The sequence below is a fragment of the Vipera ursinii genome, assembly GCF_947247035.1.
Source record: "Vipera ursinii genome assembly, chromosome: 1".
Classification (NCBI taxonomy): Eukaryota; Metazoa; Chordata; class Lepidosauria; order Squamata; family Viperidae; genus Vipera; species Vipera ursinii.
Genome location: NC_139512.1, coordinates 15,372,093 through 15,398,774, shown reverse-complemented (window position 1 = coordinate 15,398,774; position 26,682 = coordinate 15,372,093). Strand labels below are relative to the sequence as shown.

The following is a 26,682-nucleotide window of genomic DNA, read 5'->3' as shown; positions in this document are numbered from 1 at the left end:
TAGCATTGCAGAAAAGGATTTATTGGTTTTAGCATATATGGATAGACTGTATGTATTTCTGGCTCTCCAGAAGCTCTCGGTGCCGCAGTTAGCGGTTTTTTTGGTCCTGCTTCTCAAATGGTCCACTTGGCTGGTTACGCAATGGGGTAGGAAGCGCTGTTGCTGATGCCGCATTGATTGGATCCTTGTTCCAAGAGCATGTATCCATTGTCCCCCCAATGGCGAGACCAACTGCGGAGAGAAGCATGCAAGAGATTTATTTCAAAACCATGTAGGGCAGGGCCTGTTGGGAACCGGGCCATGCAAGCGGCAGGTGAGCACACGAAAAATTTATGTGCGCATGCGCGGGAACTAGGTTGCACGTGCGAAACCATTCCCCACCTTGCTGCTTCTGCTGCTGGTTCATGGGGCTAGAAAGGTTGAGGACTGCTGGAATAGGGAATCATGCTGGCTGTGGAATTCTGGGAGTTGTAGTCCATGTGTCTTCAAGTGGCCAAGACTGAGACACTCTGGAATGGAATGGAATGGAATGGAAAGGAAAGGAAAGGAAAGGAAAGGAAAGGAAAGGGATGGACTGGACTGGACTGGACTGGAATGAAGTGGAGTGGAATGGAATAGAAAGGAAAGGAAAGGAATGGAATGGAATGGAATGGAATGGAATGGAATAGAATAGAATAGAATAGAATAGAATAGAATAGAATAGAATAGAATAGAATAGAATAGAATAGAATAGAATAGAATAGAATAGAATAGAGTTGGAAGGGACCTTGGAGGTCTTCTAGTCCGACCCCCTGCTCAGGTAGGAAACCCTATACCACTTCAGACAAATGGCTGTCCAGTCTCTTCTTAAAAACTTCCAGGGTTGGAGCATTCACCACTTCTGGAGGCAGGTAGTTCCACTGGTTAATTGTCCTCACTGTTAGGAAGTTTCTCCTTAATTCTAGGTTGCTTCTCTCCTTGACTAGTTTCCATCCGTTGCTTCTTGTCCTGCCTTCAGGTGCTTTGGAGGATAGCTTGACTCCCTCTTCTTTGGGGCAGCCCCTGAGATACTGGAAGACTGCTATCCTGTCCCCCCTCGTCCTTCTCTTCATTAAACTAGAAATACCCAATTCCAGCAACCGTTCCTTGTATGTTTTAGCCTCCAGTCCCCTGATCCTCTTTGTTGCTCTTCTCTGCACTCTGTACTAGTGGCCAAGATTGTGACACTCTGGAATAGTAGAAGTTGCCCTTTAGTTCCCCTCCTGCCACCATCCCCTTCCCGTCGCTCACCTGTTCTTCACAATCCAGTACTTGGTGCTGTTATACCCAACCACCAGCACAGCATGATCCAAGTGGGGGTCTCCAAGCCAGGGGTTTTTGAAGACACCTAGAGAAAGAGGAGGAGAAATCATTTGATAAAGTGAAAGCTCCGTGCTTCCTTGCCAGATCGTCCAGATTTTGAAATCATAGGAAACGCTTGTAGCTTGGGGTTTTAGATTTTGGCTGTGGTTTGTTTCTCCAAGCTTCTTTTAATATAACTCCTGAACGTTTCGTTAGCAAACTAGGTACCACCATCACTGGGAGCTGCAGGCATTTCCTATTCTTTCGAAACGATACGGGCGTCAACTTACTGAGGCCTGATTATTCCACCAAAGGAGCAGTTAACGTGGATCTAGATCAGGGGGTATGGCACCCTTGGCTCTTTGATGACTCGTGAACTTCAACTCCCAGAATTCCTGAGCCAGCCGGGAGCATTGGAAGTGCCAATCCACATACTATCACTTATGGTGGACATGTCTGGAAGTGGTTAGATATTGGATGAGGATCCAAAAATGGATAGAGGAAATCACAGGGTGTTTAGTTGATCTTAAACCAGAGACGTATCTGCTTGGCTCCAGGCCTGGAAATATTAAGAAGGAAATATGGTATTTGGTTTTACATATCTTAACGGCGGCAAGGATGGGGTATGCTCAATTTTGGAAGGCAAATCATACCCCGCCGGATGAAGTTATAATTAGGAGAATATTTGATTGTGCAGAAGCAGACACATTGGCCAAGAAGTTGAAGGGTAAAGAAGAGACACCAGCATTTCTATAATGGAATAAATGGTATATTTGGATGGATAAAAGATTAAAGAAATGAGGGTGGCTTGGAGGTTGGTCAAAAATGAAGTGATATAGTTTTTGTTAATGAATAAGCTTTGGAGTTGGATAGTTATAAGAGATTTAGTGAGTGGAATATAATTGTCAGCTTAGAAGTAGATATAATGTGAAATTTTTGAAATGGTTTTCAATTTTTTGATTTCTTCGTTTTTTGTATATTGTAAATGTTTTTTTTTGTCTTTGTTGGTGTATGGTGTGTTTTTAACATGAAATGTAAATAAAGATTCATTTATAAAAAAAAGGAAGTGCCAATCAACAACAGAACCAATCAGCTTGCTCGGAATTCAACTGTAGCTCCAGAAAACTGAGCACAGAGTCACCCGAGACGCTTCTGAGCTAAGGAGGGTCATAGAATTAAATTATGCTGCTGAGGTTACCTAGTTTGGGAACAAAACGGTCAGGAATGATCTTGAAAGAAGCTTGGAGAACAAAGCACAGCCAATCATAATCACAATCATAATAGTAAGGTTGGAAGGGACCTTGGAGGTCATCTAGTCCAACCCCCTGCTCAGGCAGGAAACCCTGTACCATTTCAGACAAATGGCTGTCCGGTCTCTTCTTAAAAACTTCCAGTGTTGGAGCATACACCGCTTCTGGAGGCAGGTTGTTCCACTGGTTAATTGTTCTCACTGTCAGGAAGTTTCTCCTTAGTTCTAGGTTGCTTCTCTCCTTGACTAGTTTCTCTCCGTTGCTTCTCGTCCTGCCTTCGGGTGCTTTGGAGAATAGCTTGACTCCCTCTTCTTTGGGGCAGCCCCTGATATAGTGGAAGACTGCTTTTATGTCACCCCTTGTCCTTCTCTTCATTAAACTACACATACCCAATTCCAGCAACCGTTCCCTATATGTTTTAGCCTCCAGTCCCCTGATCATCTTTGTTGCTCTTCTCTGCACTCTTTCTAGAGTCTCAACATCTTTTTTACATCGTGGTGACCAAAACTGAATGCTGTATTCCAGGTGTGGCCTTACCAAGGCCTTGTAAAGCGGTATTAATACTTCATGTGATCTTGATTCTCTCCCTCTGTTGATGCAGCCTAGCACTGTGTTGGCTTTTTTGGCAGCTGCAGCACACGGCTGGCTCCTATTTAAGGGATTGTCCACTAGGACTCCGAGATCCCACTCACAGTTGCTACTATTGAGCAAGGTACCACCTATACTATACCTGTGCATTTGGTTTTCCTTGCCTAAATGTAGAACCTTACTTTTTTCACCATTGATTTTCATTTTGTTAGACAGCGCCCAGTGTTCAACTCTGTCCAGATCCTCCTGTATCTTAAGCCTATCTTCTGGAGTATTGGCTATTCCTGCCAGCTTGGTGTCGCCTGCAAATTTGATCATCAGCCAAGATCATCTGGATTCCCAAAAGGACAGCCAGGGACATCACTCCATCCTCAAATTTTGGTCTTTTTAATGGGACCACCTCTTCTGCAAAATAGGCAGCCTGGAAGAGGCTTTTACCTAGACCCGTTCAGATATTTTCCAAGTAAAGATTTAATTTTAATTTTATTAAATTTATATACCGCCCTTTCCCGAAGGACTCAGGGCGGTTTACAGGGTATTTAAAATCAAACAGTACAAAATACAAAAGTTAAAAAATAATTTAAAAAAGATTAAATTATCCCTTAAATAAAACCCCAGTTAAAAATTCTCAGCCTGGGCCGGAGAGCTCAAAGAGCCAGGTCTTCAGGTCCCGGTGGAATGAACGAAGGTCAGGGGCAGTCCTGAGCTCCACGATGTGTCTTTCTACCTGGAATAATATACAACCTCCACACTCAAGTTGAGGGTTGCCCCTCCATGGGGTTGAGTATCATGGTGGAAAAAGCATGGTTCTACATTTGGGCAAGAAAAACCAAATGCACAGGTATAGTATAGGTGGTACCTTGCTCAATAGCAGTAACTGTGAGCGGGATCTCGGAGTCCTAGTGGACAATCCCTTAAATAGGAGCCAGCTGTGTGCTGCAGCTGCCAAAAAAGCCAACACAGTGCTAGGCTGCATTAACAGAGGGATAGAAGCAGATCATGTGAAGTATTAATACCACTTTACAAGGCCTCGGTAAGGCCACACTTGGAATGCTGCATCCAGTTTTGGTCACCACGATGTAAAATAGATGTTGAGAGTCTAGAAAGATTGCAGAGAACAAAGATGATCAGGGGGCTGTAGGCTACTGGAATTGGGTATATCTAGTTTAATGAAGAGAAGGACGAGGGGGGACATGATAGCAGTCTTCCAATATCTCAGGGGCTGCCCCAAATAAGAGGCAGTCAAGCTATTCTCCAAAGCACCCAAAAGGCAGGACAAGAAGCAACGGATGGAAAATCATCAAGGAGAGGAGCAACCTAGAACTAAGCAGAAATTTCCTGACAGTTAGAACAATTAACCAGTGGAACAATCTGCCTCCAGAGGTGGTGAATGCTCCAACACTGGAAGTTTTTAAGAAGAGACTGGACAACCGTTTGTCCGAAATGGTATAGGGTTTCCTGCCTGAGCAGGGGGTTGGACTAGATGACCTCCAAGGTCCCTTCCAACTCTGTTATTCTATTCTATTCTATTCTATTCTATTCTATTCTATTCTATTCTATTCTGTTCTGTTCTGTTCTGTTCTGTTCTGTTCTGTTCTGTTCTGTTCTGTTCTATTCTTCCCATCAAGCTCAACATTCAAAGTTCAAATGCAAGGGGTCCCTTTCCTATTCCACAGGAACCTTACCTGACTTGTAAAAATGAAACTCCGAACTCCGGGCATCAATTGCGACAGAAATTGGGCCAACTCTGGCCACTGCCTGCAGAAGGCCCTTTTCGTCTCCTGGCAGGATGACTCCTATTGTGGAACACTTGGTAACAGAATTCTTAGCTTTATAGCGACAACTATAATCATCCTGAAGAAAATAAAAGAGTAATCATACTTAGTCCCAAAGAAAATAGGATTTCCTGCCTGAGCAGGGGGTTGGACTAGAAGACCTCCAAGGTCCCTTCCAACTATTCTATTCTTTTCTATTCTATTCTATTCTGTTCTGTTCTGTTCTGTTCTGTTCTATTCTGTTCTATATTCTATATTCTATATTCTATATTCTATATCCTATCCTATCCTATCCTATCCTATCCTATCCTATCCTATCCTATCCTCTATTGCTATTCTATTCTATTCTAATTCCCCATTCCATATTCCTATTCTATTCTATTCTATTCTATTCTATTCTGTTCTGTTCTGTTCTGTTCTGTTCTGTTCTATTCTGTTCTATTCTGTTCTATTCTGTTCTATTCTATTCTATTCTATTCTATTCTATTCTATTCTATTCTATTCTATTCTATTCTGTTCTATATTCTATATTCTATATTCTACATTCTACATTCTACATTCTATATTCTATATTCTATATTCTATATTCTATATTCTATATTCTATATTCTATCCTGTCCTATCCTATCCTATCCTATCCTATCCTATCCTATCCTATCCTATCCTATCCTATCCTATCCTATCCTATCCTATCCTATCCTCTATTGCTATTCTATTCTATTCTAATTCCCCATTCCATATTCCTATTCTATTCTATTCTATTCTATTCTATTCTATTCTATTCTATTCTATTCTATTCTATTCTATTCTATTCTATTCTATTCTATTCTATTCTATTCTATTCTATTCTATTCTATTCTATTCTATTCTATTCTATTCTATTCTATTCTATTCTATTCCATTCCATTCCATTCCATTCCATTCCACTCCACTCCACTCCACTCCACTCTACTCCATACCACTCTATTCAACCCAACCCAACTATAGTTTGAAGAATGTAGAGGAACACAGAGAGAATTACCTTTCCGTCATATGGGTAGCTTTCCTCTGAATTGATCCCTCCTTTCTTCTGCACATAGGTAAAAGCATCTGTCTGAAATCCACCCCTGCACCCCTTATTGTCCTGGTCCTTACAACAGTCAATAAGATTTTGTTCGCTCAGCGAGATCAGCTTCCCCGTCTTCTTGAAATGCATTCCTTCCAGGGCACCGGTGGCACTGAAGGCCCAGCAGGAGCCACAATCACCCTGGGTTTAAAAAAAAGCTGCAATAATTCACCAAACAAGGGAAAACTCGACTTATATTCCTCTAGCAAGTTACTTGTTGCTTGGTAGTAGGCAGCTGGGCAAAATATAAGTTCCCACAGAATATTTCGTAGCTCAGGGTTGAACTGTGGGGTCCTTGCTGCTCTCTTAGTTGGTTTCTTGGAGATGTTTCATTGCCTAGGTAGGTAACATCATCAGTGCTAGAGTGGGGATTGCAGAAGGGAGGGAGGGAAGGAGGGAGGGAGAGAGGGAGGGAGGGAGGAGGAGGAGGACGACGACGACAACAACAACAACAACAACTGTGGACTCTTGCTGCTCTCTGAGCTTGGCTGTTTTTTTGCAAACATCTCATGACCCAACTAGGGAACATCATCAGTGCTAGAGTGGGGACTGCAGGGATGATGATGATGATGATGAAGAAGAAGAAGAAGAAGAGGAGGAGGAGGAGGAGGAGGAGGAGGAGGAGGAGGAGGAAGAGGAGGAGGAAGAGGACTGTGGACTCTTGGTGCTCTCTGTGCTTGACTATTTTTTTTGCAAACATCTCATGACCCAACTAGGGAACATCATCAGTGCTAGAGTGGGGACTGCAGGGAGGAGGAGGAGGAGGAGGAGGAGGAGGAGGAGGAGGAGGAGGAGGAGGAGGAGGAGGAAGACTGTGGAATCTTTAGTGCTCTCTGTGCTTGGCTGTTTCTTTGCAGACATTTCCTGACCCAACTAGGGAACATCATCAGTGCTAGAGTGGGGATTGCAGGGATGATGATGATGATGATGATGATGATGATGAGGAGGAGGAGGAGGAGGAGGAGGAAGACTGTGGAATCTTTAGTGCTCTCTGAGCTTGGCTGTTTTTTGCAAACATCTCATTACCCAACTAGGTAATATCATCAGTGCTAGAAGGGAATGTGGGGTTTGTTCTCTTTGATATACATGAGCTGTGACAAAATTGGAGCATCAGAAATGCAGTTAAAGGAGGAAGGAATTTAGCTTCCTCTGCAAGATTTCATGAGTCCACTAAATTCTGACTTGAACTGCAAATGGGCAGATCATACCCCCCTCTGCATCCGTCCTCCGTTCCTGGTTGGTCACACACACACACACACACACACACACACACAGGCTCTTCAGCACCCACCTGATCTTTGACCTCAGTCACGGCCCCTTTGGCTCGCCAGTCCACCACAGTTGGAATCTGCAGGTCTTCAGAGGATTGGAAGGTGACCGCATCCTTTCGAGTTGCATGATCCACGTCAGGAAGCAAACATTTCAGCTTGTGGTTAATCTCTTCATGAGTCTGAGGGTTGCAAAGAGTATGAAGTTCAAACATCAATTACTGGAGGCAGTCTAGCCTAGTGGTTAAGGTACCGGGCCAGAAAGAAGAAAACCGTCTTTGTCATGAAAGCCAACTGGGAGACTTTGGGCCAATCACCAGGAGACAGTGAATTCCAATCCCACCTTAGCTATGAAAGTCAGCTGGGTGACCTTGGGCTAATTACTAGGAGACTGTGAGTTCTAGTCCCGCCTTAGCTATGAAAGTCAGATGGGTGTCTTTGGGCCAATCACCAGGAGAAGGTAAGTTCTAGTCCCGCCTTAGGCATGAAAACCGGCTGGGTGACTTTTGGCCAGTCTGTCTCCCTCAGCCCAACCCGCCTCACAGGGTTTTTGTTGGGAAAATGGGAGGAGAAATTTATCCTGGGGACGTTCACCACCTTATTTGCAAAAAAAAAAGGGGGATGAAGGGAGGATAATCAATTTATTGAATTAATGAATTGCCCAGAGTCATTGACTTGAGATGGTGGGAGTGGGGGGGGGAGGGGGGAACAGCAAACAAACAACTATGTCTTATTGGATAAATAAAACCAGCATTGATCCACACACACCAAGTCACCAAAGTGATTCATCCCGAGCTTGTAGGTGTGTTTTCCCCGGTCAGCCTGGCTGTTATGTTCTTGGATCATCTTCAGATTATCCTCCCAAATGGCTCTCCGAAAGGATTCTTCACCCTGCTGGGAAGCCAAGATTAAGACAGTTGATTTTAGTCCCATTGTCTAAGCACCCAGTGGCACCCAGCAGGCCTAGAACGAGGGTTCTTCCCTTCCACAAATTTGCAGGTGACACTAAGAGGACAGGAATAGCCCACAGCCCAGAAGACAAGGATCCAAAAAGATCTTGACCAACTTGAACCATGGGCCCTGTTATGTACTGGGCTTTTTGAGGGAATACCACGTGGGTTGCCGGAGCAGCTAACGGCTCTCCAGCAACCCAGACTACAAGTCTCCTGTGCTGCAATTGGCTATCCCCAGGTGACAATGGTTGAGTCAAACCTATTGGCTGCTAGACTATATATTGCGGCTGGTTGCAGCCATTTCCCCCAGTACAGTTACAGCACGAAATAAACGATGAGTTACCCTGTACTCCGATTCGTGTCTTCATTCCTGCATCAAAGAACCCGCTATTTAACAGTGGCGACGAGGATGATGATGGAATAAAGAGTTGAAGTCTACGAGGGAAAGGCAGCACATGCCAGAGGGAAGAGGCATTTCTCCCCTCCCCTCTCAAGGTCGGCTAGCAAGCTACGCTAGCGACCTCGTGCTCAGTGGACTCATTCCCTGAGCCTGGAAGCAGGATCTGGAGGAACGCAGGAACCAGAAAGAATGCCGAAGGTCGGAAAACTGTGAGAATTCGACGTGAAACACCCGGAGGAATGGCCATCATATTTATCGCAAGTAGAAAACTACCTCAGAGCCAATCAGATCGCAGAAGAAGGACTGAAGGCCGTAACGCTACTCTGCGTGTGCGGCCCGGCAACCTTTGATTTGGCTGAGAACCTTTTCGCGCCGACACCAATCAAAGCGGTCTCCTACGCAGATCTCAAAAAGAAGCTAACCGGGCACTTCCAGCCCAAGATGTCTGAAATGGCTTGGCGGTGCAAGTTCGACCAAAGAGTGCAGCTACCCTGGGAGTCAGCTTCGGAATTCATAGCGGGCCTAAGGCAGGCCACATGCCTATGCAAATTTTCAAATTTAGAAGAGCGATTACGAGACCGGCTCATCTGCGGCCTACGGGACAGAACGCTTCAGCAGAGACTATTTGCTAGGCCAAATTTAATGTTTTCTGAAGCACAGGACAAGGTGATGGTCGACGAAGCTGCCAGGAGTGCAGTTCAGACAGTACAACCCGCCAGATCGACAAAGTTCGAAGAAACGGTTCTCCTTGAGGACGCCAAACGCACCGGAGAATCTTCCGAGGAAGAAGAAACTGAAATCAACCGACTCCAAAAGCAACCCAATGCGTAACACCGCAACAGCCTGCAGCGAGAGGACAGTTACAAGGCAGTTCTCTTACCGAGATGTAAGGGGTGCGGTGGCAATCATTTTCGTGGCAATTGCAGATTTCGTTCAGCCACATGTAGAGCTTGTGGAAGGACAGGGCACATTGTGGTGGTTTGCAGAGCCCACTAGAGAGACTGGCCACCCAAACACCAGTTGGAAGAACCAACTAGGAGAGGTACTGGGGCCCAGGGTCCAGTTAGTGTGGGATTTTTCAGAAGCCGTGGAAGCGTATGCCGCACCAGGGCTCAACGTCCCCTCAAATCCAAACTTAAGCTCATAGTACAGCTACAAGGAGTTCCATGTAAGATGGAATTGGACTCTGGCTCTGCAGTCTCAATCATTTCTCAAGACACTTTTAACTTCGTGTAAAGGTGCAGTAACAATTGGGCCAAACTAAGACCCTCAGATATAATCCTAGCGGATTTTAAAAATGCTCACGTTAAAGTTAAGGGAGAAGCTACTTTGTTGGTAAAGTTTAAAGGGGTTTTGGGGCACCTGGATGTAATGGTATTAGGGGGCCAGAGAACAAGTCTCATTGGACTCGATTGGTTTGAAGCCTTAGGTATTCAGATTACTGGTATAAACTGGACACAAACTGCAGACCTTGCATCAGTATGCGATGACTATGCAGATGTTTTTGATTCAACCCTTGGAACATACACAGGCCTGCCTATCTCATTTAAGCTAGATCTCAATGTATTTCCAATCAGGGTTAAACCTCGTAGGGTCCCCTTTGCCTTAAAACATAAAATTGATTCCAAAATTGATAAGCTTGTAGAACAGGGCGTGTTATAGCCTGTTGATGGTGGGGAGTGGGAAACTCCTATAGTCACTCCACTTAAAGCCAACGGGGAAATTCGCATTTGTGCTGACTATAAATGCACACTAAATAAAGCCCTCAAGCAACAGGCTTACCCGGTCCCAGTGGTCAACCATATTTTAGCCTCCTTGCAAGGGGGTACTATTTTTGCTAAACTTTTTTTTTTTTTTATTGAAAAGTTTTATAAAATACAATTTTCCTTTAAAAAACCCCCCTTCCCCCTCCCTCCTCCCCTCCCTACCTCCCCCCTACCTCCCCCCCTCCCCCTCTCCCTCATCCCTCCCCTACCTCCCCCCCTCTACTTCCCCTCCTCCCCCCCTCCCCCCCCCGACTTCCCAGAGCAAAATACAAGGTATATATCTGAAAGGCAATCATAAACAATCATATACTAACAATTATAAACTCTAAAATCCATCACTCTCTAGCTTATATAGGGTAAACCAATCCTTAATAATACTAAATATATATAAAAAACTAAAATAAAAGAAAACTAACATCATTCCCATCTATGTTCTTCCACAATTCACTATTACCTAGACATACTCTCATTTACACATCACAAACACCTATCCCTGTTAACCTCTCTATCCAAAATAGGCTATAATAGATAGCTCTTACACAAATTAACCCGCATTAACCCACAAAACTTTCTTCCTCTTCCTCTGTAGTAAGTTATCCATTAATTCCAAATTAAAAAAAAAAAAATCTGTTACCACACATAATATCCCAAAACCTTTAAAAACACAACTACCACTTAACTATAAATGTATTGTGGAAGTTCCATAGATTTCTACTGGTCTTATTTTTTAGTCTTTTTTGAGCGTTTTAAGGCAGCACGCGTCACCCTCTGTTCTCTAAGATCATCCAAAAGAGTTGCAGCTTGATCTCCTCCTGTACCCTTCTCGTCCATCTGTCCATCTTCATCCTCTTGACATTCTCCTTCTCCAGATCCCTCTGCAGCTTCCAAAAGTGTTGATGGGGTTACTTTCAAAACATTGTTGTAAAAATCATGCGCTTGCTTCACATTACTCAAACAGTACCTTTTGCCATCATACATGAAGCTCAACCCAGCTGGGATCTCCCATCTGAACCTTATATCTCTTTGCTTAAGCTCTTGCACCAGAAATATAAAATCCTTCCTTCTCTTTAAAATCTTTGGAGGAATTTCTTTTAGAACCAAAACTTGTTGACCAGCAATCATAACTTTGGTATCATAGGCAGCTTGTATAACTTCATCTCTAATTTCCCTTTTTACAAAATAAACCACCACATCTCTAGGCAGCTTTCTCTGTTTAGCAATCCACGAATTCACACGAAACACTTTGTCCATACCTTGTTTTATCTCAGATGCTGGATGGTTCAATACCCCCTCAAAAGCCTCAGAAACCAGCTGCTTTAAATCTTCCTTAATATTCTCTTTTAGGCCTCTAATTCTCACAGCAAACTGCATCTGGTAAAATTGGGCCAGACTCTGATCACTGTCCATTTTATCTTTTAAATCTTCCAATTCCAATACTTTTGCTTCTAATAGAACATTCTTTTGAGTTAAGTCTTGCACTTGATCATCCAGCACCTCCACACATTTAGCAACTTTTTGCACTGAGGACAAAATGTCTACCTTCATCTCTCTAAGTTTCTGCTCCATCCTTTCTTCCATTCTCTGCTCCAATTTCTCCAATTTCTCCTCCATCTGTAGAAATTTAACACCCATTGACTCCAAAATTAACTGGGTATGTTTTTCCAAATCCTTCGATGTCAGTACATCAGGAGAATGCAACGCCTGCAATAATGATTGTTGTTGCACCGGAGAATTTCCAGCACTCCGAAAAGCTCTAGGGGGAGGTTTAGCCGCCATCTTTTACTTACAATTGTGACGCACTTTCACTTTAAGTTTTAAGCAAAGTCCATCAAGCTTGAGAGTAAAACAAAATAATCCTCTTCATCTCTTTATCTTTCCTTCTTGCACTGCTCTGCCTGCTTTTTTCCTTTCATAGTCTCTCCTTCAAGCAGGGATGGTCGCAGACGCCTGGCTCTGCTCCATGAAATCCGGAGCAGAGACGCTGGTCAGCTGGGAGCAGCCCAGGCTACGGGGGAGTTCAATCCTTCAGCCGCCCAAGCTCCAAGCTCAGGCGGCCCCGGGGAACTCTACCCCTACCTGGGGGCTCACCCCCTCCTCTTCTCCCGAGGAGGGGGCTTCAATTCCGCCCGAACAGCTGATCGGCGCTGTTTCGGGCGAAAAAACAACAGCTGAGCCGCGGGCAGCCCGGGAGGGCTGTCTCCGTCGCCGCGGAGCCACCGGAAGTCTATTTTTGCTAAACTTGATTTAGCACAGGCCTATCAGCAATTGCTGGTTGATGAGGCCACAGCCGTGGCTCAAACGATTGTGACTCACAGAGGGGCATTCAAAGTTAAACACTTACAGTTTGGAGTCAGTGTTGCACTGGGTATTTTTCAGGGAATCATGAAGCGTACACTCAAGGGTATTCAAGGCATCTGCCCTTATTTTGATGATGTTCTTATTGCAGGGGAATCTCCTGAAATGTTGGTCAGTAGGCTCAGGGCTGTCTTGCAGAGGCTTCGCGAAGCAGGCCTCAAATTAAAAAAGAACAGGTGTAGTATTGGGGTTTCTTCAACAGAATTCCTGGGTTTCCGAATGGATGCTAATGGCATTCACCCTGCTGATTCTAAAGTGAAGGCCATTAAAATGGCTCCTAGGCCCAAATCAAAAGGAGAGCTACAAGCATTCTTGGGTCTCCTAAACTTCTATCACACATTTCTACCTCATAAGGCTGCAATAGCAGAGCCCCTCCACAGGATGTTGGATAAGAAAGCTCCATGGAAATGGACTGACTTACATGAAAAAGGTTTCCAGGAATTAAAAGCACTATTGTCAGAAAAGTCCACTGTAACTCACTGCAAAGAGTCTAAACCTGTATGTCTTGCATGTGATGCATCTCCCTATGGGCTGGGGGCGGTTTTAAGTCACATAGAGAAAAATGGGAAACAGGTTCCTATAGCATTTTACTCAAGGACATTGTCCTCTGCTGAGCGAAACTATGTTCAGATTGACAAAGAGGCCCTAGCCATCGTTGATGGAATAAAAAAATTCCACGATTATTTATATGGCAGGGATTTCACGGTCTACACTGACCACAAACCTCTGTTGGGACTTTTTACAACAGACAAACAAACCCCCCACATACTATCTCCAAGAATGTTGAGATGGTTTATTTTTCTGTCTGCATACAATTTTAAATTAATTCACAAACCAGGCAAGGAAATGGGCCATGCTGATGGCCTCAGCAGACTACCACTGCCATTAATGGATCCAGATATGGCTCCTGCTGCTAGAATATTGTCCATATAGGACATACAGCAGCAATGGCCATGCAGGGGACATTGCTGCCGAAACTACCACAGATAAAATACTTAGTAGAGTGTTGTCATGGGTATACATGGGATGGTTGGAAAAAAGTCCAGGCTCAGAATTTCAAAGCTATTTTGTCAGGAGGCATATTATGGGGAAACAGAGTCATAATTCCCATTTCCCTAAGAGACAGGGTTTTACAATCATTACGTGAAGGCCATCCAGGCATTGTCAGAATGAAAGCTTTAGCTAGAAACTACCTCTGGTGGCCTGGTCTTGATAAGGACATTGAGGCTCAAGTCCATGGTTGTTATACATGCCAGCAATCTAGGCCTGAAATGCCACAGGCTCCAGTTCATAGGTGGGAGGAAATGCACACTCCCTGGTCTAGGGTTCACATAGACTACGCTGGGCCCTTTCAGGGACAGCTCTTCCTTATAGTAGTGGATAGCCATTCCAAATGGCTGGAAGTAATTTCAGTTCCTAACATGACTACTGCTAGGACCATCCAGGTGCTGAGAAAACTCTTTGCCACATATGGGTTGCCAGCTGTCTTAGTTTCAGACAATGGGGCCCAATTCACTGCTGCTGAATTTCAGGCTTTCCTTAGAGCTAATCTTATCAGACATGCAACATCTGCACCTTTTCATCCATCTTCTAATGGTCAAGCTGAATGCATGGTGAGGACAACGAAGGAGGCACTCAGGCGCATTGTCACAGGTGACTGGCATCAGAGTTTGGCAGATTTTTTACTCTGCCAGCATTCAATGCCTTGCACTGCCACAGGCAAAAGTCCTGCAGAACTACGTTGGGGGAGGCGTTTGATCACTAAACTGGACAGGTTGCATCCAGATAGAGTGGCAGCAGAAGCCTCACGACCAAAAACCCCGAGGGGGCTACACATGGGCGATTGGGTTTGGGCCAGGAACTATGGTCATGGGAATCTGTGGGTTCCTGGTCAAATTACCAAGACATCTGGACCTCTATCTTATGAAGTAGGGTTGGAGGGAGGGCGAGTTGTCAGACGACACATTGATAAGCTCAGGAAATGGTTTCCAGAACAGCCACTAAGCGAGGACTGCATCATAAGTCCTTCCCAAGGTCCTCAAACTTGTGGCCAAGTCAGCCCTCACATGGACTACCAGGACTTTTCCTTCTTAACTGAGATGGAACCAGAGGGAGAACTGGGGATCTCTGGAGTGCAACATGGACCCCCTGAAGGAGCAAGCCAACTGAACTTCAGCAACCGCTGTGCCTACTCTGCCGAACAGTCTGACTTTGGGGTGGTCCAACCTGGAGAGGCCAACTAGAGTGCATCGAATCCACTTGAACTCAGGAGCACAAAGGGACACAAGTCTACCCAGCCCACTGGGTAAGCTGGTAGACCACAAAGTGATGGGAACTCCGAGACGTTCCTCTAGGGCACACAAGCCTCCTTCATATCTTGCAGATTACATTGTAAAATAAAGAGCTATATAATGTTGTAAATCCTGTTGCCACTAGACTACAGAATCTAGTGCTTTGATGTAACTGTCTAAAAGTGCCATTTTGGTAGCCTATTTATTCAGACATTGTTTATTTTATTTATTTTATTTTATTTTTATTACATTTATATCCCGCCCTTCTCCGAAGACTCAGGGAGGCTTACAAGCTTAGCAGTAGCCTTCATTCTATGTATATGCCTGCTTATTAGGGCTTTCACACACACACACACCCAAGCGGCATTATTACAAAGTCAGCTTAATTGCCCCCAACAATCTGGGTCCTCATTTTACCTACCTCGGAAGGATGGAAGGCTGAGTCGACCTTGAGCCTGGTGGGATGCGAACCTGCACTAATTGCAGGCAGCTGGTGTTACTTAAGGAGGTATTAGCCCACTGCTCCACCAATGTTTAATAACATTGTAGTCTACATTGGGGTTTTTTTATTATTATTATTATCACTTTTACTTTAGTGTGTTTGGATATTGAGTCTTGACAATTGTTGAGACTAATTGGTGTTATTATGGTGTGATCTAAGAGGGGAGGGGTGTTATTGTTACATGTTTTGTGCCAGCCATGGCAGTTCCCCAAATAGGTCATCAGATGGAGCAAAGAGGCTTCTTTGCTCCCCTGCAGCAGCCCCATTGGCGAGAGAGTTTTATGGCTAGGGAGGGGCCGAGACCCCCCATAAATACCTCTGCCCAGGGGCTGCTTTCTTTGTTCTAGCTCTGCTTCTCTTTCTATCTATCTTCTATCTTACAAGCATGGATGCTTCCATGCCATATAGCTCTTTTTATATAACCTGCCGATGAATAAAGCTTCATAATGACTGCATCTATGCATTCTGCCTATTTCGCTTGGAAGCACCTTAACGTTCCATCGATCTCTTGTGAAAGCTGCTTCACAAGTTGGTAGCAGAGAGGATGGTTAAAGGGAACGCTTCCAAAGCCTGCAGCTAATGCCTAGATTTGAAACTGAAATGGATGGCCGGAAATCGCAGATTGTGACCAGGAGTCTTCAATCAAGATTAACAGCTCTAGCCCCTGAAGCAAGCCCCGCTCCAGGTGAGAGCACAGATGGCCTCCTTCTGCACGCCACAGAGGGAAGCTTGGAAGTTTTACAGTCCGCCCAAGACTGTCAAGATGCAGCAGAAGCGCTCCGGGCCCAACGCAAGCAACGCGTGGATCAAATGTCTACACCAGAATGCAAGGAACTGCTTCTAAAACTCCTTGAAGTACAGGAGACCCCACAAGCCTCTCCACGAAGGACATCAGTGCAGAAGGACTATGGATGCCGGGTAAGCCCCCCCTCAGCGACCACGAGGCCCCTCAATATGGCGCCTGCCACCCTTAGTGACCCCGGGACTCCAGGGCTTTCGGCGCGAAATCCCCTGCCTAACTGTGACCTCCAGCTTCCTGGGGTAACAGGAAACAAGATGGCTGCGCCCAGGGAGACCGCATGGCCCGGCACAGGAAGCAAGATGGCAGCCCCCTGTGCGCCCACATTTTCTAACAGAGAAAGGCCTCAACTTAGTCTGGAGGCCCAGCAACCCCTCGCATACGGCCGAAGCAACATGCAAACTCCTGGGCTCTCTCCAGCAGAAACCCTCGTGACCTATGATGGCAATAAGACTGCCCATTACCCCCCAAGGCCCCCGACCCTCTCTCCGGGGCCCCCAGCCTTCCTTTCGCCCCCGCCCAGGCGCTCTCCTTACTTGGCCTTCGGGGGGGGGTTGGCCCCCTCCTCCAGCATCGGCTTTAGCCATCCCCAAGGTTTTCAGGAACAACGATGGGCTTCTCAAGGCAATCCAGGGCCGGGGAGGCTCCAGGAAGGATTTCCAGAGCATTTTAAAAACCAAGTGCCGGCCGGCAATCTTGGGCTCCGCCCACCCCCTGATCACATGTTTTCCGGACATGCTCAGTATGGGCTTTTTAACCCAGAAGGGGGGCCATCTGAAAATCAGAGAAATATACCACCAACGCCCACTAGAGGGGTACCTTTACCATTTTTTTCAATGCCAACCTCCCAAATGCTCCAAGAATGGGATAATACGTTTCTAATTGCCTCCCCGTTGAATCCCAACTTTGAAAAATTGAAAATTGGGGGTGAGAACTATCACAGTTGGAATAGAAATTTGCAGGTATGTCTATTGAAGGATGGGATCCTTGAAATGGCCCTGAACCCACCACCTTTCCCGTGGAGCTCACGAGAAGAGTGGCTTCATAGACAGACTTTTTCCACTCTGATGGAGTCCATCGATGATAATATGTTCCCTAGCATTCCAGATGGACTCACAGCTTGCGCAGCCTTGCGCCTATTATACAATTTATTCAACAGCAAGAGCATGGGTTCTCTCACCAGACTCACAACTGAGTTTTACAACACAAGACTCAGGTTTGGGGCCAGCATGGCAGAACATCTTGGAAAATTAAAATCCCTCAGGGCGCAACTAATGTACAAAAAATTACCGAATACCTGAAGAGAACTTGGTCGCAGTTATTGTGGCTTCCCTGGACAAAAGTTGGAACAATTTTATTATTTCCCTGGAAGGGGGCAGGGATGGACCCATGCCTCTGTCCTACCTCGAGGGCAGACTCATTGACGAAGATAGCAGACGTAGACATACGGGAGAATACAACAGAGTCACCAGCCAGCCAGCCAACACACGACAACGCAACTCAGAGTGGGTTAATGCTCTACTCAAGTGTTTCACCTGTGGCTCTGAGGGGCACCTCAAGAAGGACTGCCCCCATTTTCAACAAGGCCCCAAGCGTGGTCCCAATCAAGGTAGGGGCAAGGGACAAGGAAGGGGCCGTGGCGGGGCCAAAAGTACTAACAATCTTGTGTCTACCTGTGCCCCCACCACAAGAGCTGATAGCTCCACTGACTTATGGTTGCTGGACTCTGGAGCTTCATCTCACATTACTAATGTGAGTCAAGGTTTTAAAAGGTTAAAGAAAATTAACTCATCTGTCAAGGTGGCCAACGGTGATAAAGCTTTGGTTATTGGGGAGGGCACGGTTTCTCTACCCGGGCTTGGAAAAATTGAAGGTGTCTTACACGCGCCCTCTATTGCCAACAACCTGTTGAGCATTATCAAGTTATGTGACGATGACGGGGTGGAAGTTTTATTTCGCAAAGGGGGAGGTCATGTCACCCGGGACCAGAGGGTCATTGGAAATATAGCCATCATAGATGATTTGCCATATTTCTCCCACTTAGAAGGGGCCTCACAGACAACCCCAAGGCTGCTTAACGACCGCAAGGGTGAAGCGGTTGCATCCAAGCCCCCACAGCAAGGCAGTGTGGATAAGAAATCCCAACCTCAGCTGTCACCTGAAGCACCGCTCAAGGCTACCAAAGCCAAGAGGGTGTCAGTCGGGAAGCCACTCCACGATAAGTGTGCCCATATTTTGCACCGAAGATTAGGTCATGCAAGCTTCCCTGTAGTTAAAAAGATGGGAGAGTTTGCTGAGGGAGTCCAGCTCAAAGATTGTGAGGTATTCCTGGACTGTGCAATCTGTAAGAAGTCAAAGAGGAAAGCTGCGCCTATCCCAAAAACATCACTGCGTAAGACCCAATTCCCATATCAACTAGTTCATGTTGATTTGGTCGGGCCTTTCACACCATCTCTAGGGAAAAGTCAGTATTTTCTCACTGCAGTTGATGATTTTTCACGGTACGGCCATGTGTATATCCTCACAGAAAAATCTGGAGCCTTTGACGCCATAAAATCACTCTACAACCTTGTAGAGACCCAGTATAAAACCAAGATTGCACAACTGCAGAGCGACCGCGGGGCTGAGTTCATGTCCCGAAAATTCCAGGACTGGGTAAAGCGTAAGGGCATCCGCCATTTTCTTACCGCGCCTTTCACCCCCGCTCAGAATGGTGTGGCAGAGAAAAGAAATGGAGTCCTACAAACTATGATGCGTAGTCTAATTGCAGACGCAGGGGTCGCAGAATCATACTGGGCAGAAGCGGTAAAATACGCCAATTATACCTTAAACCGCACTTGGAGCAGTGTTGTGAACCAGACCCCATATTTCCTAGTTCATGGTAGGAAACCAAATCTTGGACATTTACGTGTTTTTGGGTCCTATGCATGGGTTCACATCCCCAAGCAGCTGCGGAAGAAAGGGAGATCTGTCTCCCAGAGACTGAGGTTCTTGGGCTACGCTCCTGGCTCCAAGGCCTACCGTTTCCTGGGAGAAGGGGGCAAGATTGTGACTTCCCAATCTGCCTCCTTCGAAGAGGACTCCAATTGGGCCCAGATACACTCCAATGATCTGAGCCCATATATCAACCGTCCCAGCAAGGGCACACCAACTACGACATCACCTGAGACGTCCACATACCCTGCCACCGACGAAAGTGTGGAACAAGACGAAGATGTCATCCCACCTGGTTCAGATGGGGAGGATGAGCCGTCCAGTTCCCCAGCAACGCCTCAGAAACCCGCGGAAGAAAAAGGCGGTGAGTGGCAGAAGGTAAGGAGGTCAAAGCGGTCCAACAAAGGCATCCCGCCAAAGAGAATTGACATTGGGCACATCGCGTCTGTTAACAGCGTTGTGGTCACCCCAAAATCCTTCTCTGACATCCAGGAGCTGCCCATCGAAGAACAGGAGAAATGGCAGCTCGCGATGGAGAAGGAAATGCAGAGCTTAAAACAACTCAAGGTCTTCACCCCCCAGCAACCTCCAAAGGAGAGGAAAGTCATTGGCACAAGGTGGGTTTACAAGGCAAAACCACTTGCCAATGGCCTCTACCTGTATAAGGCCCGTTTGGTAGCTCAGGGATTCGCCCAACGCTATATGGAAGACTATGGCGAGACATACTCTCCAACTGTCCGGGCAGAGAGCGTCAAGACCGCCCTCGTGACTGCAGCTGCTCTGGGGGAGGAAGTTTTCCAATTCGACATCCAGACGGCTTACCTCCACGCCAAATTGGACCGGCAGATCTACGTGAAGGCCCCTCCTGGCTACCAGCAAGAAGGGGAAAATACATGGTTACTTCACAAAGGGTTATATGGTCTCAAGCAGTCAGGGAAACTATGGTATGACTGCCTTAGAAAAAGTTTAGAACGAGTTGGTTTCACTGCATCCCGTGCAGATAAATGTGTTTTCACACGCAACTCAAAGGGTACCACAGAAAGGGTGTTAGTTTATGTGGATGACCTACTATATGTAGGACCTGACAAGGAAGGGTGTGATGAATTTGCCAAGGCCCTGGAAGAAAAGTTCACTTTGAAATCTTTGGGGCGGGTTGATAAGTACTTGGGTGTGCATATTTTGGCCACTAAGGGGGGGTTCGCTCTATCTCAAAAAGAAAAGATAGAGGAGTTATTGGCCAAATGCAAAATGGCAGAATCTAATCCTACGCACAGCCCAATGCAAAGCGACTTTTACAACCATACTCACAAGGACGGTCCTGAGTTCACAGATAATACGCTTTACAGATCTGTGATTGGCTCCTTGCTATACATCAGCAATTGGAGCAGGCCTGACATAGCTTTAGCTGTAAATCTATTGTCCAGGCATGTGGAACACCCAAAGGAATTCCACTGGACTGCTGTTAAGAGGGTACTTAGGTACCTCAGGGGCACGACCGATGCCCTCCTTGTGCTGGAACCAGAGAAGGGGGAGACGGCCCAGCTCTCTGCTTACTCAGACGCAGACTGGGCTGGCGACACCAAAAGTAGGCGGAGCACTTCTGGTATCCTCATATTGCTAAATGGCTGCCCAATACATTGGCATGTTAGGCAGCAAAAATTTGTTTCTTGCTCCACGGCCGAGGCTGAATATGCCAGCCTGTCAGACACGGCCAATGATTTGACTTGGTTCAATGAGCTGATAACGAGCATCTGGGCAGCTCCTCCTCTGCCCATCCAAATTCTAGAGGACAACACAGCCGCCATTGCAATCTCGGAGGCTTATGCAGTAGGCTCTAGATCTCGCCACATAGACATACGCTATAAAAATGTCAGACAGCTTGTCAAAGAGGGTTTTATACGTGTAGAGCACTGTAATACAGCTGACCAGATAGCTGATCTGTTCACCAAACCTCTTCCCATTGACCGGCACAACCTTCTGTGTAAGCGTTTGTGTTTGGCCTTCTGAATGTTTTTATACATGTCTATGACACCTGCTTGCCCCTCGCACACATTCACTGGTCCCTGTCATTGGCTGGCAAGAAGGGGAATTGTTACATGTTTTGTGCCAGCCATGGCAGTTCCCCAAATAGGTCATCAGATGGAGCAAAGAGGCTTCTTTGCTCCCCTGCAGCAGCCCCATTGGCGAGAGAGTTTTATGGCTAGGGAGGGGCCGAGACCCCCCATAAATACCTCTGCCCAGGGGCTGCTTTCTTTGTTCTAGCTCTGCTTCTCTTTCTATCTATCTTCTATCTTACAAGCATGGATGCTTCCATGCCATATAGCTCTTTTTATATAACCTGCCGATGAATAAAGCTTCATAATGACTGCATCTATGCATTCTGCCTATTTCGCTTGGAAGCACCTTAACGTTCCATCGATCTCTTGTGAAAGCTGCTTCACAGTTATATACTCGGCTTTTTGAGGGAATACCACGTTGGTTGCTGGAGCAGCTAATGGCTCTCCAGCAACCCAGACTACAAGTCTCCTGTGCTGCAATTGGTGATCCCCAGGCGGCAATGGTTGATTCAAACCTATTGGCTGCCGCCTAGGGGCTAGACTATATATTGCAGCTGGTTGCAGCCATTTCCCCCAGTACAGTTACAGCACGAAATAAACAATGAGTTACCCTGTACTCCATTTCGCGTCTTCATTCCTGCATCAAAGAACCCACTATTTAACAGGCCCTGTCCAACAAAATGAGTTTCAACGTGGAGAAAAGCTATGTTTTACACTTAGATGGGGAAAAACATAGGTACGAGCACCGATTAGGTGAGACCTGGGTTTAAAAACAGTAACTGTGAGAGTGAACCTGGAGTCCTAGTGGACGCTCACTTGACCATGAGCCAGCCGTGTGCAGCGGCAGCCCCAAAAGCTAATACAACCCTGGCTTGTATAAACAGAGGCACAGAATCAGGATCGCGCAAAGTGTTCGTACCGCTTTATGACAACCCTAGCGAGGCCACACCTGGAATACTGCAGCCATATTTGGTCGCCATGTCACAAAAAAGATGTTGAGACTTTGGGAAAAAATTCAGAGAAGAGCAACTAAGGCGACCAGGGGTCTGGAGACTAAAACATATGAAGAACGTTTGAAGGATTTGGGTTTGGCCGGTCTAGAGAAAAGAAGGATTTGGGGAGACATGACAGCAGCGTTCCAGTATTTGAGGGGGCACCACAAAGAAGAGGGGGGGTCAATTTCTTTTTCCAGAGCACCAGAAGGCAAGACAAGAAACAATGGTTGGAAACGTCTGTGCAGATTCTCAGTCCTCCCGGTCACAGTTGTCCCCAAGAAGCTTATTCACGAGACAGACGGACTTCCTTCGTTTTCTCTGAAGACGTTTCGCTTCTCCTCCAGGAAGCTTGGGAGCTGAAGAAGCTTCTTGGCGGAGAAGCGAAACGCCTTCAGAGAAGAACAAGGAAGTCCATTTGCCTCCTGGAAAAGCATCTTTGGGACAACGGATGGAAAGCAGTCGAGGAGAGAAGCAACCTGGATGTTGTGATTCAGGGTCAGCCTGTGGGGTCGGCAGTTGGGTCGGACGACTCAGAGGAGGAGGAAGGGGGTGTTGAAGACCTTGCTGAGGGGGTTGAAGATCTTGCTGATGAGAGCCCTCAGCCAGGCCCCTCCCACTTGGTCACCATGGAGACCCAGCTGTGTGAGCCTGACAGCGTGGATGAAGATGACCCACAGCTGGCCCTGTTCAAAGACGCCCGACGCAGGAGGCAGTCAATCAGGAGTAAACAGAGGAAGGCAATGGGGCTCCTCAGAAGGAGGCAGAGAGAAGCCACACCCTGAACTCTATATAAGGGGAATGTGTGGGAGGGCTGGTTTGCTGAAGGCAACCGCTCGGATAGTTCCTGTTTCTTAAAGCTCCTGTTTCTTGGTTTGTCTTGTTCCGTTTGTTTTTGTAGCAATAAATTTGGCAGGCGTAATTCCAGCCTCTTGCCTTCTTGTAAAAGGGGTTGTCCCTGCCTTTTCTGCAGGGCCGGTAGCAGGCTGGTACAGAACAGTGGAATTAAGGAGAAACTTCCTGACAGTGAGGACAATCAACCTGTGGGACTGAAGTTGCCTCCAGAAATCGTGGGCGCTCCGTCACTGGAAGCTTTTAAGAAAGGATGGGACAGCCACCTGTCTGAGATGGCAGAGCGTCTCCTGCTTGAGCAGGGGGCTGGACTAGGAGACCTCCAAGGTCCCTTCCAGCTCTGTTATTCGGCAATTCTATTCTTCAAAGCAGCAGAAGGCAGGACAAGAAGGGAGAGATGGAAACTAATTAAGGAGAGATTGATTTGAGTTCCAGTGGGGCAAACTCACCAGGGTGTATTCTTTACTGTGAGTGGCTTTCCAGTCTCTCCATGTCCCCTCCAGGGTCAGATCCAGCGCTGTGGACAAGGTCCTGAGGGACACCAAGCAGGCCAGGGGCAGCAGCCAGGGGCATAACATTGTCTTTCTCTAGGAGAAGGAAGAGCGTTGAAGAACTCAAAGAACAGCAGCGATGGGACATGCAGGCTAGCAGTTGCAGGTCAGCAAGAAATAGTTGGCTACAGGGTCCCCACCCCTGACTTTGAAGGATAAGACCAGGGGTAGGCAACCTCGGCTCTTTTATGACTCATGGACCTCAACTCCCGGAATTCCTGAGTCAGCATAGCTCAACTTGGAAACCTCTCCCTTTCCCCTCAACATAGCTGACTCAGGAATTCTGGGAGTTGAAGTCCATGAGTCGTAAAAGAGCAGAGGTTGCCTACCCCTGGATAAAACAATTCTATTTATATGGCTGCCAATAGATACGTGGACCAGATGAGAGCCCTGGGAATATTTGGAGAGTCTCTAGTCTGATTGGACTCTCATTGGAATTGGGTATGTCCAGTTTAATGAAGAGAAGGGCATGATAGCAGTCTTCCGATGTTTGAGGGGCTGCCACAAAGAAGATATTCCACGAAGGACCTGAAGGCAGGAGAAGAAGCAACAGATGGAAAGTAATCAAGGAGAGAAGCAACCTAGAACTAAGGAGAAACTTCCTGACAGTTAGAACAATTAACCAGAGGAACAACCTGCCTCCAGAAGTTGTGGGTTCTCCAACACTGGAAGTTTTAAAGAAGGGATTTGACAACCATTTGTCTGAAATGGTATAGGGTTTCCTACCTGAGCAGGGAGTTGGACTATATGGCCTCCAAGGTCCTATTCTATTCTATTCTATTCTATTCTATTCTATTCTATTCTATTCTATTCTGTTCTGTTCTGTTCTGTTCTGTTCTGTTCTGTTCTGTTCTGTTCTGTTCTGTTCTGCTCTGCTTTGCTCTATTACAGTCCAGTATATTATTCTATTGCTATTACTTTCCATATCCTATCCTATCCTATCCTATCCTATCCTATCCTATCCTATCCTATCCTATCCTATCCTATCCTATCCTATCCTATCCTACTCCATTCCATTCCATTCCATTCCATTCCATTCCATTCCATTCCATTCCATTCTATTCTATTCTATTCTATTCTATTCTATTCTATTCTATTCTATTCTATTCTATTCTATTCTATTCTATTCTATTCTATTCTATTCCATTCCCTTCTATTCTTCCATTCCTTATTCTATTCTATTCTGTTCTATTCTGTTCTGTTCTGTTCTGCTCTGCTCTATTCCAGTCCAGTATATTATTCTATTGCTATTACTTTCCATATCCTATCCTATCCTATCCTATCCTATCCTATCCTATCCTATCCTATCCTATCCTATCCTATCCTATCCTATCCTATCCTACCCCATTCCATTCCATTCCATTCTCTATTCTATTCTATTCTATTCTATTCTATTCTATTCTATTCTATTCTATTCTATTCTATTCTATTCTATTCTATTCTATTCTATTCTATTCTATTCTATTCTATTCTATTCTATTCTATTCTATTCTATTCTATTCCCTTCTATTCTTCCATTCCTTATTCTATTCTATTCTATTCTATTCTGTTCTATTCTGTTCTGTTCTGTTCTGCTCTGCTCTATTCCACTCCAGTATATTATTCTATTGCTATTACTTTCCATATCCTATCCTATCCTATCCTATCCTATCCTACCCTACCCTACCCCATTCCATTCCATTCCATTCCATTCCATTCTCTATTCTATTCTCTTTTCTCTCTTCTCTTCTCTTCTCTTCTCTTCTCTTCTCTTCTCTTCTCTTCTCTTCTCTTCTCTTCTCTTCTCTTCTATTCTATTCTATTCTATTCTATTCTATTCTATTCTATTCTATTCTATTCTATTCCAGTTCTAACTGGAGAAATAAAGCTTGGCTTTTTTGTAAGAACTACACAGAGGGGACTTTAGCAAGAAAACGGAGACCTCACCTCAAGCAGGGCTGTCCTATGGAAGGTGAAGAGGCAGTTGTGACACCAAAAGGCAGGCAGCCCTTTTATACCAAGGCAGGCAGCCCCAAAATTCCCACCTCCCACCGCATTTAACTGACTCCTTCAAGGAAGTTGCTAACTGATCTCTCGATAACTTCGGACAGCAACGTTTTTCTCTTAAATAAGATAATCCTTTTTTTTATGCTGGGGATGCTGCACGAAGGCCACTGATCGAACTGCTGATCTGATTTGTATCTCCTGTTTCTGGAAAGTTCCCTGGCTTTCTGTGGTTGCAACAGTTTTAATGGCCAAAGACGATAAATCTTTGATTTCTGTCTCGCTTCTCTCTCCTATCCTGCTCCTTCCTGTTCTTCTCCATCCTGCTCCCCCTCCCCCAAGCAGGAGATTCAAAATCAACTGCGGTTGTGACTAACTGACTGTGTGTGTGTGTGGGGGGGGGATATGTGAATTGTGGGTCCATCTTTATCTGTGCAAATGCCACAGCGAGTTCTTCCACCTTGAGAACCGTTCATTAATCCTCGTGCCAAAACGGTTATGATTTGATATTTATTTCCCAGACGTGGGCTCTACGTGCAATTTCGGCAAGGCCGGCCCCCCCCCCCCAACGTACGACCACAATTGCACCCAAAACGTACGTTGCTAAGTCAGACATTGGTTAAGTGGGTTTAAGTGGGTTATATAGCCTTTCTCGCCACCTCACAGCTGCAGTTGTTAAATGAGTGACGCGGTTGTAAAGTGAAATTGGTTTCCCCCCCCCCTCTTAACTTTGTCACAAAAGTTGAGCGCGTGACCCTGGGACCGTCACAAATATGAAACAGTTGCCCATCATGTGAATTTTGATCATGTGACACCGCCCCCACCCACCCCCAGGACACTGCAACCGTCGTAAATGTGAGTCAGCTGTCGAGCATCCAAATGTAAATCACGTGACCATGGGGGATGCTGAAACGGCCATAAGTGTGAAACATGCTCATTAC

The 26,682-nt window shown here is 45.9% G+C and overlaps 1 protein-coding gene across 1 annotated transcript; it reads right to left on the bottom strand.

Moving 5' to 3' along the window:
* LOC310641421 (cathepsin L2-like) lies at positions 1 to 25,709 on the bottom strand. The gene is made up of 8 exons (XM_083364467.1): positions 25,685 to 25,709; positions 23,657 to 23,794; positions 8,075 to 8,200; positions 7,330 to 7,488; positions 5,955 to 6,179; positions 4,844 to 5,012; positions 1,270 to 1,366; positions 1 to 231 (listed from the first exon to the last, which is right to left on the bottom strand). The coding sequence occupies exons 2-8, from the start codon at positions 23,783 to 23,785 to the stop codon at positions 135 to 137; spliced, it is 1,002 nt and encodes a 333-aa protein (XP_083220593.1). The 5' UTR covers positions 23,786 to 23,794; positions 25,685 to 25,709; the 3' UTR covers positions 1 to 134.
* Between the last annotated feature and the right edge of the window lie 973 nt (positions 25,710 to 26,682).